Below are 16,494 nucleotides of genomic sequence, written 5' to 3'. Positions count from 1 at the left end.
TCTATGAATCAACAAAACAGAAATAGATGTTTTTCTGAAACTCCCTGCCTTTCTCCATTATCCAGCGGATGTTGGCAATTGGGTCTCTTGTTCTCTCTATCTCGTTGAAGGTAGATAGGAACCACATTTGCCCTCTTCCAATCTGCTGAAAGATGACATCTTTCCCCCAATATTTTGGGACACATATTCACCTTAGAGAAGACAATGATGCTGGGGAAAGTGGAAGGCAAAAGGAAGAGGGGCCGACCAAGGGCAAGATGGATGGATGGCATCCTTGAAGTGACTGGACTGACCTTGAAGGAGCTGGGGGTGGTGACGGCCGACAGGGAGCTCTGGCGTGGGCTGCTCCATGAGGTCACGAAGAGTCAGAGACGACTGAACGAATGAACAACAACATTCACCCTGAGTACTTTGAGCAAGGCAAATATTTATACTTCTGTTTTCCAAAAAAGCTCTCCTTGTCACATTCAATCCAGGAGCAGTTTCTAACCCTCCTGCTCTCTGTCAGGTTTCCACCTGGGCTGTTCCTCTCCTTCTTGTCACATCACTGCTTTGCCCCCCCCCCCCTTTCGTCGCCATCAGCTTTGCTTAAAGTGATCGCAATAAAGGACATAATATGCTCAGGTGACAAATCTGTTTTCCTAACTTCTTTTGGTAATGTTTTTTAGGGAATGCTCCTTTTGGGATCGGGAAGCGTGAGCCGTGCATTTTAAAAGTCCAGCCTCAAGCTAACTCTGTACTTTGAAGGACAACGGCAATTCTCTCTCTCTCTCTGACAAAACCAAAGTCGAATTGGCAACAAGTGGAAAGAGGTTCCTTCTTGCTTTGAAAAACAAACATTAGCCAAAGTTCTGGAAACCAAGAAAAAAACATACATTTCTGGGCTGGCATCCTATCACCCACTTAGATCTGGGATTTATAGTTCACCTACAATCAGAAAGCATTCTGAACTCCACCAACGATGGAATTGGACTAAGCTTGGCACACAGAACTCCCATGACCAACAGAAAATGTTGGAAGGGTTTGGTAGGCATTGACCTTGAGTTTTGGAATTGTAGTTCACCTACATCCAGAGAGCTCTGTGGACTCACACAATGTTTGATCTGGACCAAAGTTGGCACTTAATACTTAATATGCCCAAATCTGAACAGTGGTGGAGTTTGGGGAAAACTGGCCTAGACATTTGGGAGTCATAGTTGCTGGGATTTATAGTTCACCTACAATCAAAGAGCATTCTGAAAACCACCAACGATAGAATTGGGCCAAACTTCCCACACAGAACCCCCATGACCAACAGAAAATACAGTGTTTTCTGATGTTCTTGGCGACCCCTCTGACACCCCCCTCATGACCCCCTCAGGGGTCTTGACCCCCAGGTTGAGAAATGCTGTCGTATGTAATGGTCATGTTAAAGGGCCCAGAAATATTGGGCACAAAGACATATGATGCTACACATAAGTTAAATTTGAAATGAAACCTGAACTCTTATCTGCTTGGGATGTTAGATGATCAACTCAATTGAAAATGGGGAAAGTTATTTGTTGCTATGCATGACAACGGCAGCAAGAATGACTTCTCCTCAAAGATGAAAAAATTCAACAACTCCGACACAAGATGACTTGCTTACGAAAAGAAGCAAACTTGGAGAAATTGATAAACTTACTACATTGATTAAGGAGAAATCTGTAACTAACTCTAAGGCTGGATCTATACTGCCATATAATCCAGAATGTCAAAGCTGATCATCCCCCATCATCATTTTTGAACTGGATTATATGTGTCTACACTGCCATATAATCCAGTTCAAAGCAGATAATTAAAAAAACCTCTAAAATCAGGACTGTAAATAAAAAGCAACACTGAGAAAACAGGGGAAATCCAGATAGGAAACCATCAAGGCCAGCTAACACCTACCAACAAAGGATTCCCCCAGGCAGGAAGCAGCCAGGCTTTGAAGCTGCAAGGCTATTCAGTGCTAATCAAGGTGGCCAATGGCAACATTCAACTTGTATTAGTAGCATTGAATCTTTGCTGTAAGCCGGTCTGAGTCCCTCTACGGAGGTGAGAAAATTGAGATATAAAAGTTTTAAATAAATAAATAAAGCCTGGCTGACTAGAATCAATCAGGGTCAGCTAATACCTCCCAACAATGGATTCCCCCAGGCAGCAGGCAGCCAGGCTTTGAAGCTGTAAGGCTATTCAGTGCTAATCAAGGTGGCCAATAGCAACATTCACACTTGCCTCAAGCAAGCAAGACTTCTTTCTTCTACCCCGAGCATTATTCCACAGATATATAACCCCCACTTGACTAGTTTCCAACAGACCTCACAACCTCTGAGGATGCCTGCCATAGATGTGGGCAAAACGTCCGGAGAAAATGCTTCTGGAATATGGCCAAACAGCCCAGAAAACTCACAGCAATCCAAATATAATAAACAATAATAATAATAATAATAATAATAATAATAATAACCTGAGTAGAGAAGATGCCGTGGCTGATGCCGGTGTTGTGTGTGCCGGTTCCGATGACCCCGGCGGCCGCCACGTCCGAAACAGCTCCTAGGCTGAACCCAATAAAACAGATGCTGATCAATAAGGGTTGCTATTATGCTGGAGATGACTGTGAAATTAATGCATGAGACAGTGAGATAAAATAAAAGGTAACTAACGCCCACCTGCATTTGTCACCTGAATGTGTCTTCCAAAGAAAAGCCAAAATAATAATGCTGAGGGACGAGCACAGGAGGAGGATACTCTGATGTTCTACCACAAAGGGGTTGGAAGGGACTCCTTTTGCCACAAGGAAAGACGTAAGCTAAGCTCTCCTAACAGTTGGCCGTCCAGAGTCTGTTTCAAAACCTTCAGAAACGCAGATGCTACTGGACTACCAAGAAATGTATATAGTAGAAGAGTTAGAAGGGTCCCCAAAGGGCATCTAGTCATAGAATCATAGAATCCTAGAGTTGGAAGAGACCTCCTGGGCCATCCAGTCCAACCCCATTCTGCCAAGAAGCAGGAATGTTGCATTCAAATCACCCCTGGCAGATGGCCATCCAGCCTCTGTTTAAAAGCCTCCAAAGAAGGAGCCTCCACCACACTCCGGGGCAGAGAGTTCCACTGCTGAACGGCTCTCACAGTCAGGAAGTTCTTCCTCGTGTTCAGATGGAATCTCCTCTCTGGTACTTTGAAGCCATTGTTCCATTGCGTCCTAGTCTCTGGGGAAGCAGAAAACAAGCTTGCTCCCTCCTCCCTGTGGCTTCCTCTCACATATTTATACATGGCTATCATATCCCCTCTCAGCCTTCTCTTCTTCAGGCTAAACATGCCCAGCTCCTTAAGCCGCTCCTCATAGGGCTTGTTCTCCAGACCCTTGATCATTTTAGTTGCCCTCCTCTAGTCCACCCCTTTCTGCAATTCCTATCCAGAATCCAAGCCATCTCAAACTCCAAACTTCTTTTAAAAACCTCCATAGAAGGAGATGCCACTGGACTCCCATGAAGTCTATATAGCTCAAGAGTCAGAAGTGATCTCCAAAGACCATCTAGTCTATCCCCTTTCTGCAATTCCTACCCTGAATCCAAGCTTTAACGAACTCCAAACTCCTTTAAAATACCTTCATAGAAGGAAATGCCACTGGACTCCCATGATGTTTATATAGCTCAAGAAGGAATCCCCAAAGGCCATCTAGTCCATCCCCCTTCTGACATCCCTATCCAAAACCCAAACCCCCCCAAACTCCAAACTCCTTTTAAAAAAGAAAGAGATGCCACTGGACTCCCAAGAGGTATATAGAACTCAAGAGTTAGACGGGATCTCCAAAGGCCATCTAGTCCATCCTCTTTCTGCAATTCCTATCCAGAATCCAAGCCCTAACAAACTACAAACTCCTTTAAAATACCTCCATAGAAGGAGATGCCATTGGACTCCCAAGAAGTCTATATAGCTCAAGGGTTAGAAGGGACCCCCAAAGGCCATCTAGTCCATCCTCCTTCTGCCTTCCCTATCCAGAATCCAAGCCCTACCAAACTTCAAACTCCTTTAAAATACCTCCATAGAAGGAGATGCCAGTGGCCTCCCAAGAAGTTTATATATTGCCATAGATAGAAGGGGTCTCCAAAGGCCATCTAGTCCATCCTCCTTCTGCCATCCCTATCCAAAATCCAAGCCCTAAAAAACTCCAAATGCCTTTTTAAAACTCCCATAGCAAGAGATGCCACTGGACTCCCAAGAAGTATATATAGCACAAGGGTTGGAAGGGATCCACAAAGGTCATCTAGTCCATTCCCCTTCCACCATCCCTATCCACAATCCAAAACCTTCCTGAAAAGTGGCCATTCCAACTCCAATTAAAAAGATCCAGAGGAGATGCCACTGCTCTGCCAAGAAGTCTATATAGCATGAGAGATAGAAGGCTTCCCCAAAGGGTATCTATCTATCTATCTATCTATCTATCTATCTATCTATCTATTTACGACATTTATATGCCACCCTTCTCACCCTGAAGGGACTCAGAGCGGCTTACAAGTAAAATGTAAACACAATATATTATGGGTTGTTGTAGGTTTTTCCAGGCTATATGGCCATGTTCTGGAGGCAATTTTTCTCCTGACGTTTCGCCTGCATCTGTGGCAAGCATCCTCAGAGGTAATGAGACCTCACTACCTCTGAGGATGCTTGCCATAGATGCAGGCGAAACGTCAGGAGAAAATGCCTTTGGAACATGGCCATATAGCCCGGAAAAAACCTACAACAACCCAGTGATTCCGGCCATGAAAGCCTTCGACAATATATTATATTATTACCATAGCACAATATTAATATTATATATTATTATATTGTACTATAACATTATACCGTAATATTATTAGTAATATTGCATTTAATATAAAATATATAATTATAATATCAAATTATTACTAGTAGTAGTATTACATTGTATTACATTATAATATTATCAATATTATATGTATATACAATATATTATATTTATCGTATATAAATATAATATATCTAGTCCAACCTCTTTTTGCCACAAGGGAGGACACAATCAAAGCCCTCCTGACAGATGCCCATCCAGCCTCTGTTTAAACACTTCCAGAAAAGTGGTACTCCTTCACCCCAATTTCAGCCCATTGAAAAGGCAGTTCTGATGCTTGCTCGGCAGCTTGTGATTGTTTTAGGATAACCTCAGCCTGAACTCAAATAAATAAATAAATAACATTCTGAGCCAAAAGTCAATCTTATTAAGTCTTTCTGTGATTAAAGATCTCCTTTTTGCCTCCATGTCAGGCCCTTGGAGGAATTTGCATCTGATTCTTTAAAAAGACTCATTTGCAGCCACAGATGATAAAAAAGAGTGCAATCCAGGTGAAGGATTCAATCTGCATTTTAGAATCCCGTAAGAGACTATCCAAGGGAGGAGAGCCAATGGGGAGAGATGTGGGTCTGGGGCAGGCATGGGTCTACTTCAGCCCTCCAGGTGTTTTGGACTTCAACTCCCACAATTCCTAACAGCCTACCGGCTGTTAGGAATTGTGGGAGTTGAAGTCCAAAACACCTGGAGGGCCCAAGTTGGCCCATGCCTGGTGTAGATGCATTCTCAGAACTTGACTATATCCATAGATCTTGCATTTCACTTACATGGGCAACGCCAAGCCATGGTTGCTCAGCTCCACATTCAGATCTGAGAGCAGGATCCCCGCCTCCACCGTCACCTGCTTCTTCTCCTTGTCCACCTGGAAGAGACGGAGAGCAGCTTAGGGCCCTTCCACACAGCCCTATATGTGCTGTCACGCGCTGGGCCTATGACAATGTCTGTTTACAGGACGTGCTTTCTGTATGCCCAACGGGACGCCGGGGTGCCTCAGCTAAAGGGTCCCATAGGTTTTCCAACACAAAGTTCTGTAGAGGCTCAAAATAGGTTCAACAAAGTTCTTTATTAAGGCTTAAATCTTTGAACAAATGAATTAAATGCTTTATAATCTTGAAAAACTAGTAACTTTATCTATCTGCCAACAAGGGACAGGCAACTGCTTCATAAACTGTTCCTTTCCTCTTTAGGGAAACCTTCTGACACCTCCCTGGAAATCTTTCTTTACCCTGCTGGCGTGAGGCCCCAACTCCCGGCTCCAAGCTGCGTTATGGATAGCCCGAGTGGTCCCTTACCAGGCAATGGTTGCTATAGATCTGCCAAGCTCGTGTCCTTTAGTTTCTCCACCAAGGCTATAGGAACTATTTCTTTTGCCTCAGCAAAGGCTGGCTTTATTACTCCAGCAAAGGCTGTGGAACTGTAACTTTACTCCAGCAAAGCTGTAAAGGTTTTCCTTTTTCCCCAGCAAAAGCTGTAAAAAGTGAAGCTTTTTGCAGGTGGAACAGAGAAAAGCACACACATCCTGCTGTAAGGCTCCAAACTGTGAGACTGAACTAAAAGTCCCCTTTTCCCTCCAAACTTGAGGAAAGGGGCGGATCTAAAGGCTCTAATGATGATTGATAAGTTGTTGGCCCTATGACTGCAACCAGGGGAAAGCTACCCAATTGCAAAATGCATGGCCCAAATAGATTCATGCAAACTAACAGTGCAAGAAAAAGAATCAAATCTCCTGGCACAGCCGTGCCAGCACACTATAACCCAAAATATCAAGGCAGGAAATCCCACATTATCTGAGTGTGGACTCCGATAGACCAGTTCAAAGCAGATATTGTGGGATTTTCTGTGTGGAAGGGCCCCTAAAGGGCCCTCAGGAAGAATTATAGCACGGATTGTTGCAAACCATCTTCCTCACCCACAAATCCTTTGCGATTCTTTATACAGGCTGTGTCCAGGTTACAAACAAGATAGGTTCAGTAGGTTTGCTCTTAAATTGGATTACTGTATATACTCGAGTATAAGCCTAGTTTTTCAGTCCTTTTTTTAGGTTGTTTTTATTACATTTATTATTTTACTCTATTATTACTGTTATTACATTCCATTATTTTACTCTATTATTATTATTATTTTACTCAATTTATTATTATTGGAGGACATGTAAGCATATTTACATTGAAGAAGGTTAGAAAACTGGTTTAATCAGAGCTGGACAGTCTTATCTTGAATTACAGTTTTATGTAAATATTCAAAAACACTTAATCTACTGATGCCTAAATTAATATAATTTTATTGGTATTTATTTTTATTTTGAAATTAACTAGTAGCTGCTGCATTTTCTACCCTCGGCTTATATTCGAGTCAATAAGTTTTCCCAGGTTTTTGGTGGTAAAATTAGGTGCCTCGGCTTATATTCGGGTCGGCTTATACTCGAGTATATACGGTAGTTGGTAAGTCAGAACAGGTGCATTAAGTCCAACTCCAGCCACACACACACACACACTAACATACACACATTTCTTTCTTTCTTTCTTTCTTTATAACAATTTTAACAGATTAGAGAGATGGGCCAAAACTAACAAAATGAAGTTCAACAGTGACAAACGCAAGATACTCCACTTAGGCAGAAAAAACGAAATGCAACGATACAGAATGGGGGACAATGCCTGGCTCGAGAGCAGTACGTGTGAAAAAGATCTTGGAGTCCTCGTGGACAACACGTTAAACATGAGCCATCAATGTGATGTGGCGGCAAAAAAAGCCAATGGGATTTTAGGCTGAATCAATCGGAGCCTAGTGTCTAGATCCAGGGAAGTCATGCTCCCCATGCTCTATTCTACCTTGATCAGACCACACCTGGAATCCCACTGTGTCCAATTCTGGGCACCACAATTGAAGAGAGATAATGAGAAGCTGGAATGTGTCCAGATTTTCACTCTAAACTATGGTGCTTTGCACACTCAAGACTTTTGCTCTTGGTACCTTGAGGACCTTGTTCATCCTTCCCAGGTGGACCATGAAGTCTTCTGTGCAGGCCACGTCCGAAGGAGAGTGTCCGCCTCCCACCACTTTCACCCTCTTGCTCCTCTGGCGGGCCAGAGCCAAGATCTGGAAATGCACATATTTGGACAAAGCTGAGATAAGGGCATGCAAAGGGCAATCCAGAGTCTGCAAACTTCCCTGTTTTTGGCACTCCTCGAACCCTTTCCCAAACACCCAATTTCAGGAGCAATTTGCATTGGGTAGGGACAATTCCAATCAATCCCTTGTCGTCTCTCCTCCTTCCATATGCCTCCCTCTATCCTTAGATTGCAGTTGCATTGTTTTTGTAGCCCAGGCATGGGCAAACTTGGGTCCTCCAGTAAGCTGTTAGGAATTGTGGGAGTTGAAGTCCAAAATACTTGGAGGGCCCAGGTTTGCCCATGTCTGTTGTAGCCTCTTATGGTTCGCGTTTTTTCCCCTATTAATTACTTTTGCCATTAATTACTTTAGCTATGTTGTAATCTGCCTTGAGTAGAGAGGTGGGTAAAGGAGAAGAAGAAGGTGGAGGAGGCGGAGAAGGAGAAGGAGGAAGAGGAGGAGGAGAAGGAGGAGGAGGAGGAGAAGGAAAAGGAGGAGGAGGAGGAGGAGGAGAAAATGGAAGAGGAGGAGGAGGAGGAGAAGAAGAAGGAGGAGGAGGAGGAGGAGAAGAAGAAGAAGAAGAAGGAGAAGGAGAAGGAGAAGGAAGAGGAGGAGGAGGAGGAGGGGGGGGAGGAGGAAAAGAAGGAGAAGGAGAAGAAGAAAGGAGGAGGAGGAGGAAAAGAAGAAGAAAGAGGAGAAGAAGGAGAAGAAGAGGAGGAGGACAAGGAGGAGGAGGAGGAGGAGAAGAAGAAGGAGAAGAAGAAGGAGAAAGAAAGAGAAAAAGAAGGAGGAGGAGGAGGAGGAGAAGGAGGAGGAGGAGAAGGAGAAGAAGAAGAAGAAGAAGGAAGAGGAAGAGGAGGAGGAGGACGATGACGACGACGAGAAGGAGGAGGAGGAAGAGGAGAAGGAGAAGAAGGAGAAAGAGAAAAAGAAGGAGGAGGAGGAGAAGGAGGAGAAGGAAAAGGAGGAGAAGAAGTTGTTGTTATACTTGCCCACCTTTGCACACCTGTGTATAACAAAAAAAGACCACACATTTGGAAACCAACCTCTTTGATCTCATCAACGGTAGTTGGCTGGAAATACAACTCTGGGGAGCAGCCATAGGTCTTGGCCCAGTTCTGGAACCGGACTCCGCTTTGGCCGTGAACCTGGAGCAGGAAGAACACAAGAAAGGGAAATCACACTGGGATCTCATAGGAGCTGCTAATGTCTGGCTAATCTCTTCATCCTGGGAAGGAGAGGACACTTGAGCTTCCCAACTTTGGACATTGCGTTTATGGCCAGAAAAATGTGGATTTTTTATGCAGATATGCTTTCTGGTATAACCAAAGACCAGACAGGCACCAATTAATGGAAAGAAATGTAATCATACAGTTGGGGTGAACTCCAAGGGCCATCTAGTCCACCCCTTTTGCCCTGCAGGAACACAGAACCCACGACTTTTTTGACAGATGGCCATCTAGCGCCTCTTTAAAAAAAAAAACTCCAATGCTCCATTGACACTCCCATATAAAGTCCATATTATCTGCTTAATAATAATAATAATAATAATAATAATAATAATAATAACTTTATTTATACCCCACCTCATCTCCACGTATGGACTCAGGGCAGCTTACAACCAACCAAACAAGTACAATAAATGATATAAGAAAGATAATAACATATTAATTAATAAAGAAAGATATCATAACAATGTAATAATCTATATATTATTATTAACTGTATATTAGATTAGGTCGTTAACTGTTTTATATTGGTGTATTGAAATTTTGCTGTTTTTTGTGTGTTGTGAACCGCGGTGAGTCACCTCCGGGCTGAGAACTGCAGTGTAGAAGCAAAGTAAATCAATCAATCAATCAATCAATCAATATAAATAAAAATGTTCGTTTGTGGGATTAACATAACTCAAAAACCACTGTATGAATTGACACCAAATTTGGACACAAGACACCTCTCAGGCCAACGAGTGACCATCACTCATAAAACACTGAAAAACACAGCGGAAGGGACTCAAAAAGCCAAAAAATACAAAAATACATTACAACGCATGTGCAAAACCATATATATATATATATGCAAACACACCATACACACACAAAACACATATATACAGACTGGGCCACAGCAACGCATGGCAGGGGACAGCTAGTCATAAATAGACAGTTTAAAACAAAGCAGAGTCCTATAAAACAATATAACATCCTTTAAAAGTCTGCCACCCCTATAGTTAAAATATCCAGATTATAATTATAGTTAAACTAGTTGTACTCGTGACGCGTTGCTGTGGCCAACCTTCCTCCCTCTTTCTCTCCTTCTTTCCTTCCTTCCTTCGCGCTCTGTTTCCTCCCTCCCTTCACTTTTCTTCTTTCCTTCTCTCCTTCCTTCTCTACCTTTCTTTCCTTCCCCCCTTTTTATTTATCTTCTTTTTTCTCTCCTTTCTTCTTTCTCTCTTCTTTCTTTACCTCTTTCCTGCCTTCCTTCACTTTTTGCTTCCATGCTTCCTTCTCTCTTTACTTCTTTCTTTCCCTGCCTCTTCCTTCCTTCCTTCCTTCCTTCCTTCCTTCCTTCCTTCCTCTGCTCTCTGTTTCCTCCCTTCCTTCACTTTTCTTCTTTCCTTCTCTCCTTCCTTCTCTATCTCTTTCCTTCCCTCTTTTTTATTTATCTTCTTTTTTCTCTCCTTTCTTCTTTCTCTCCTTTCTTCTTTCTCTACATCCATCCTTCCTTCACTCTTTGCTTCCATGCTTCCTTCTGTCTTTACTTCTTTCTTTCCCTCTTTCTTTCTTCCCTCCCTCCTTTTTTTTGTATCGTCATTAGGTTTCGTCATTTATCTTTTTGGAGGGGTTTAAGTCCTTTCTGCTGTTTTACGGGTGGTTTTATGCGTGATGGTCACTCATTGGTCTGTTAGGGGTATAGTGTCCAAATTTGGTGTCAATTCGTCCAGTGGTTTTTGAGTTATGTTAATTCCACAAACAAACATTACATTTTTGTTTATATAGATGACCCTTAAAATCCTGTCCGATAGTGTGATTAAATTGGATTATATGGCAGTGTAGACTTATGATTTATTGCTTGTTTCACATTGGCTCAAAGGTTTCGCATGAGGTTCAGGTAACACACCTACACCCCAAAAATGTCACGACACACAATTCGGAAAGCCCTGGCATGCCTATTGTTATATCTGAACACTTCGGCCCTCCAGTTGTTTTGGACTTCAACTCCCACAATTCCTAACAGACTCAGGCCCCTTCCTTTCCCCTCTCAGCTGCTTCAGGAAAGGACCTGGGGCTGTTAGGAATTGTGGGAGTTGAAGTCCAAAAAAACTGGAGGGCCGAAGTTTGTTGCGCAGCAGCAGATTTAGCCACGTCCCATGCAAACGACACACAGAAACAAGAGGAAAAGGATCAGAAAAACTTTACTCTTATCAGCAGAGGCAAAACATAAACTTGCAGTGTTGCATAAAAAATCAAACAGTGCAACAAACTTACATAGTCCTTGCAAGTAACGCAGAATAAGGCTTCTTCATCTTCATTCAAATGAGAGAGCAAAACATAAACCATGAGTACATAGCTATTCCACCATAGCAACGAGCATCCCTGCCAGAGCGTTGCTAATTCAGCATCTCCAAACTGTATTCTAAAATCCATACAGTTATACCCCACTGGGTGTGGCCCAAACATGCTGGCTGACCTACATTACCAGCTGCACATAATAATTAACATCATAAGGTTTTTCTTTAACACACACACTTGATCCTGCTACGACTTACTGTAACAAAGTTTGCCCATGCCTGGTTTGGATTGTGCCCTGCTTCATTACAGAATGGGGTTGAATTGGATGGCCTTTGGAGGTCCCTTCCGATGACAGGATTCTGTTATTCTATGACTCTATGACTATGACAACTCTGAGAACTGGAACATAAATGCTATGTCCCTAAAAATGCCAACCGAGGAGTATTGGCACATCAATTAATTTCTGGCATCGGAACAATCGATGCAATACAAAACAACCGTACAATAATTGGAACATATGCATAGGTAAAGACATGCTTCAAAGTCAGCATGAAGTTGTAGTTTGAGCTTTTGCGTCCAACTCTAGACACTGGGATATTTGAATCCCTGCTCAGCTAGGGAAACCCATTGGGTGACTGTGCTGGCACAGCAGTGCCAGGAGATTTGAAATCCTTTTCTTGCACTGCTAGTTTGCATGAATCTATTTAAGCCATGCATTTTTCAACAAGGTAGCTTCCCTCAGGTTGCAATCATAGGGCCAACAACTTGGCAATCGTTGTTAGAATCTTTATACCAGCCCCTTTTCCCAGGGTTTTGGAGGGAAAGGAGGACTTTGTTCAGTCTCACTGTTTGAAGCCTAACAGCAGGACGTGTGGGATTCTCTTTCCTACCTGCACAAAAGCTTCACTTCTCACAACTCTGCTGGGGGAGGGGGGGGGAGGAAAGGAAAGTTTCCACAGCTTTTGCTGGAGGTTAAAGAAATAGATCCATAGCTTTTGCTGGGGAGTAAAGAAATAGTTCCTACAGCCTTTGTGAAGAAACTAAAGGACACTTTTCAGCTTGGCAGATATACAGGAACCTTGCCTGGTAAGGGACCACTCAGGTTATCCATAAAGCATCTTGGAGCCAGGAGTAGGGGCCTCACGCCAGCAAGGTAAAGAGAGGGGTCAAAGGATTTTCCTAAGGAAGAAAGGAACAGTTTACCACCAGTTCCCTGCCCCTTGTTGGCAGATTGAGGAAGCTACCGGTTTTCCAAGGTTATAAAGTGTTTAATTCATTTGTTTGAAGATTTAAGTGTAAATAAATAACTTTGTTGAATGTATCTTGGGCCTCAATAGAACTTTGTGTTGGGAAATCTAAAGGGCCCTTCAGCTGAGGCACCCCGGCATCCCGTTGGGCATACAGAGAGCACGTCCTGTAAACAGACATTATTTCAGGCCCAGCATGCGACAGCACAGTGACCTTGGGTGGGTCACAATCTCTCAGCCCCAAATAACCCTGCGGTGGGTACAAATTCATTCAAAATCAATGTCTCCCTTGCCTTTGTGAGTTGCATACTGTGCACTGTGTTGGCGACTCCTATATTTTGCATTATGATGATCCACTGCAGTTTCCAATTCTTTGTAACACCAACTTCTAAGATATTCACATCTCAAACATCCATTACACTGGGTTACATGATTTTTGTTCCCGGGTTATAAATGTTTTTTCCTAATTGTTTATATCATAAAAACATGGGAAAAGTTTATTAAACTGCTAAAACTTTGCTTTTTGAGACATCCTACAGCACATTTTGCAATAGTAAAGGTGTTCCCATGACATTCAGTCCAGTCGTGTCCAACTCTGGGGGTTGGGACTCATCTCCATTTCTAAGCCGAAGAGCCGGCGTTGTCCATCGACACCTCCAAGGCTATGTGGCCAGCATGACTGCATGGAGCGCCATTACCTTCCCGCCGGAGCAGTACCTATTGATCTATTCACATTTACATGTTTTGGAACTGTTAGGTTGGCAGAAACTGGAGCTAACTGTGGGAGCTCATGCCGCTCCCTGGATTTGAACCTGCGACCTTTCGATCAGCAAGTTCAGCAGTTCAGCACTTTAACTCACTCCACCATCAGGTGCTCCGCAATAGTTTTGCATCAAGTCTCAACCAATTCAACCTAGTTTGTGGCAGCCTCCAAAACAAAGTTTCAAAGTATGCACCACACAATTAAACAGGAATAAAACGTTCAAACCAGGAACAGAACATTTTTCAATTTTTATTACATAGCGTTATGCTGGCAATATTAATATTTTGCATTATGATGATATGATACCTATAACACCAACCTCCAAGAAAATTATTCACATCTCAAAAAGCCATTATGGTATATTGCAGAGTTTCTTGCTAATGTTTAAGAGTTCTAATCATAGCACTTAAAGTTTTGAGTCATATGGTTAAAAGGGATCATAGAATCATGGAATCATAGAGTTGGAAGAGATCTCGTGGGACATCCAGTCCAACTCCATTCTGCCAAGAAGCAGGAAAATCGCATTCACAGCACCCCTGAGAGATGTGTTAGTGCCCCAACCTTATTTTCCATCTTCATCACTATGATACTTCATCTTGTTAATGGGAAACTTCCCACTGGAATGGAAATAATCTATTGGACAGATGGCAAGCTATTCAACCTCAGCAGACTGAAAGCCAAAACCAAGGTTACAACAACATCTGTTATAGAACTCCAATATGCCGATGACAATGTCATCTGTGCGCATTCAGAAGAAGACCCCCAAGCCACTCTAAACACATTCGCAGAAGCGTACGAAAAGCTCAGCCTGTCATTGAACATCGAGAAAACCAAAGTGCTGTTCCAGCAGTCACCAGCCAATCCTTCTGCAATGCCAGAAATACAGTTTAATGGTGTAACATTAAGAAATGTTGACCATTTCCACTACCTTGGCAGCCACCTCTCCACAAAAGTCAACATTAACACTGAAATACAACACCGCCTGAGCTCTGTGAGTGCAGCATTTTTCTGAATGAAGCAGAGAGTGTTTGAGGACTGGGACATCCGTAGGGAGACCAAGGTGCTTGTCTATAAAGCTATTGTCCTCCCAACCCTGCTATACGCCTGCGAAACATGGACTATCTACAGATGTCACATGCAACTCCTGGAATGATTCCATCAGTGTTGCCTCCAAAAAATCCTGCAAATCTCTTGGGAAGACAAGCAGACAAATGTCAGTGTGCTGGAAGAAGCAAAGACCACCAGCATTGAAGCGATGCTCCTCCGCCACCAACTCCGCTAGACCAGCCACGTTGTCTGGATGCCTGACCACCATTTCCCAAAGCAGTTGGTCTACTCCAAACGCCGCCATCAACTCCGCTGGACCGGCCCCGTCACCATCTCCCAAAGCAGTTGCTCTACTCCAAACTCAAGAATGGAAAATGGAATGTTGGAGGGCAGGAAAAGAGATTTAAATATTGACTCAAAGCCAACCTTAAAAACTCTGGCATAGACACTGAGAACTGGGAAGCCCTGGCCCTTGAGCACTCCAGTTGGAGGTCAGCTGTGACCAGCAGTGCTGTAGAATTTGAAGAGGCATGAATAGAGGGCGAAAGCGAGAAATGTGCCAAGAGGAAGGTGCGTCAAGCCAACGCCGACCAGGACAGCCTTCCACCTGGAAACCAATGCCCTCACTGGGGGAAAACATGCAGGTCAAGAATAGGGCTCCACAGTCACCTACAGACCCACCGCCAGTTCACTGATCTTGGAGGACAATCTTATTCAGACAACGAGGGATCACCTAAGTAAGTAAAGACAGATGACCATCCAGTTTCTGTTTAAAAGCCTCCAAAGAAGGAGCCTCCACCACACTCCCTCCGGGGCAGAGAGTTCCACTGATGAACTCTTAGCCAATAAGGTCTTCCTCATGTTCAGGTGGAATCTTCTTTCTTTCCTGCAGTTCGAAGCCATTGTTCAATTGCATCCTAGTCTCCAGGGCAGCAGAAAACATGCCTGATCCCTCCTCCTTATGACTCCCCAAGGGTCATCTAGTCCCATCCCTACTCCGTTCTGTCATAAAGGAAGACACAACTAAAGCACAGCAGAAAAATGCCCATCCAATGCTACAGTGAACCAGAACTCTGTAGTGGAGAAGGCAAAAGACCTTGGATTCCCTACCACTGAGCCATGGATATTGAAGTGGTATCAAGCTGTATTCAAACACCCATGTAAAATTCATGTAGGCACATAGAAGAGTCCGAAACAAATTTCTTACCATTTTGCTTCTTTTTTTTCTTTGAGCAGCCCTTGTCTTCTGGAGAAGAGCCCCAAGGAAGGGAAGAAGGAGGGTGTCTAAGCCCTAAACTTTCCTAAATATTTATAAAAATATGTGCAACAATACGTCTTGGAGCCCTGAATGCAGTTGCTCAAGTGGGCAAAGGCAAGGAATGCGATTTCCCTGCATTGGGAGGGCTTTTTCTCCAGGAGAGGAAGGGTTAATGAATAACAGAGGCAAAGGTTAGTTTTGGGGGAAGAAATCCAGATTTAGTTGACTTTTTGAGGTTTGACAGAGGTGCATCTACACTGTAGAATTAATGCAGTTTGACACCACTGCAATTCTTATTGCTCAATACTATGGAATGACAAGGAATCAGCAATCTTTGGCAGAGAAGGCCAAAGACATTGTCAAACCAAAACTCCCAGGATTTGTAGACCATGCCCAGCTTTCTTTACCTGGAGGGATCTGAGTTTTGTCTGCATCATTGATAGCCTTATCTGTACTCACGCTCTTTACACACTGCAATTATTTTTCACATTTTGCAGCATATGACAAAAGAATCAGAGCGGCCTTTGCCAAGGAAAAGTGAACAGAAGGGCAGGACGTGACGAAAATCTACCCACAAGACAATAAATTGCTCTTGTTTGCATTAGATCCCCTTTAAAACCAGCTGCCTAAGCAGAAAAGAAAGACCTTCTTGTGAAATCGTAGATCTCTTGTGTGTAAAGAGG

The 16,494-nt window shown here is 43.3% G+C and overlaps 1 protein-coding gene across 1 annotated transcript in view; it reads right to left on the bottom strand.

Moving 5' to 3' along the window:
* Nucleotides 1-11,544, bottom strand: part of LOC132778849 (L-gulonolactone oxidase-like) — a 55,257-nt gene extending 43,713 nt beyond the window's left edge. Inside the window, exons 1-5 of the mRNA XM_067463213.1 lie at nt 11,473-11,544; nt 9,031-9,132; nt 7,847-7,972; nt 5,641-5,735; nt 2,474-2,564 (exon numbers count right to left, since the gene is read on the bottom strand). Of these exons, the coding sequence (XP_067319314.1) occupies nt 2,474-2,564; nt 5,641-5,735; nt 7,847-7,972; nt 9,031-9,132; nt 11,473-11,544 (486 nt within the window). The remainder of the gene's footprint in view (nt 1-2,473; nt 2,565-5,640; nt 5,736-7,846; nt 7,973-9,030; nt 9,133-11,472) is intronic.
* Nucleotides 11,545-16,494: the final 4,950 nt, after the last annotated feature.

This window comes from Anolis sagrei, chromosome 1, assembly GCF_037176765.1.
Source record: "Anolis sagrei isolate rAnoSag1 chromosome 1, rAnoSag1.mat, whole genome shotgun sequence".
NCBI classification, from domain to species: domain Eukaryota; kingdom Metazoa; phylum Chordata; class Lepidosauria; order Squamata; family Dactyloidae; genus Anolis; species Anolis sagrei.
Note: the sequence above shows the minus strand (reverse complement) of the source record. Positions and strands in the feature narration are given on the sequence as shown.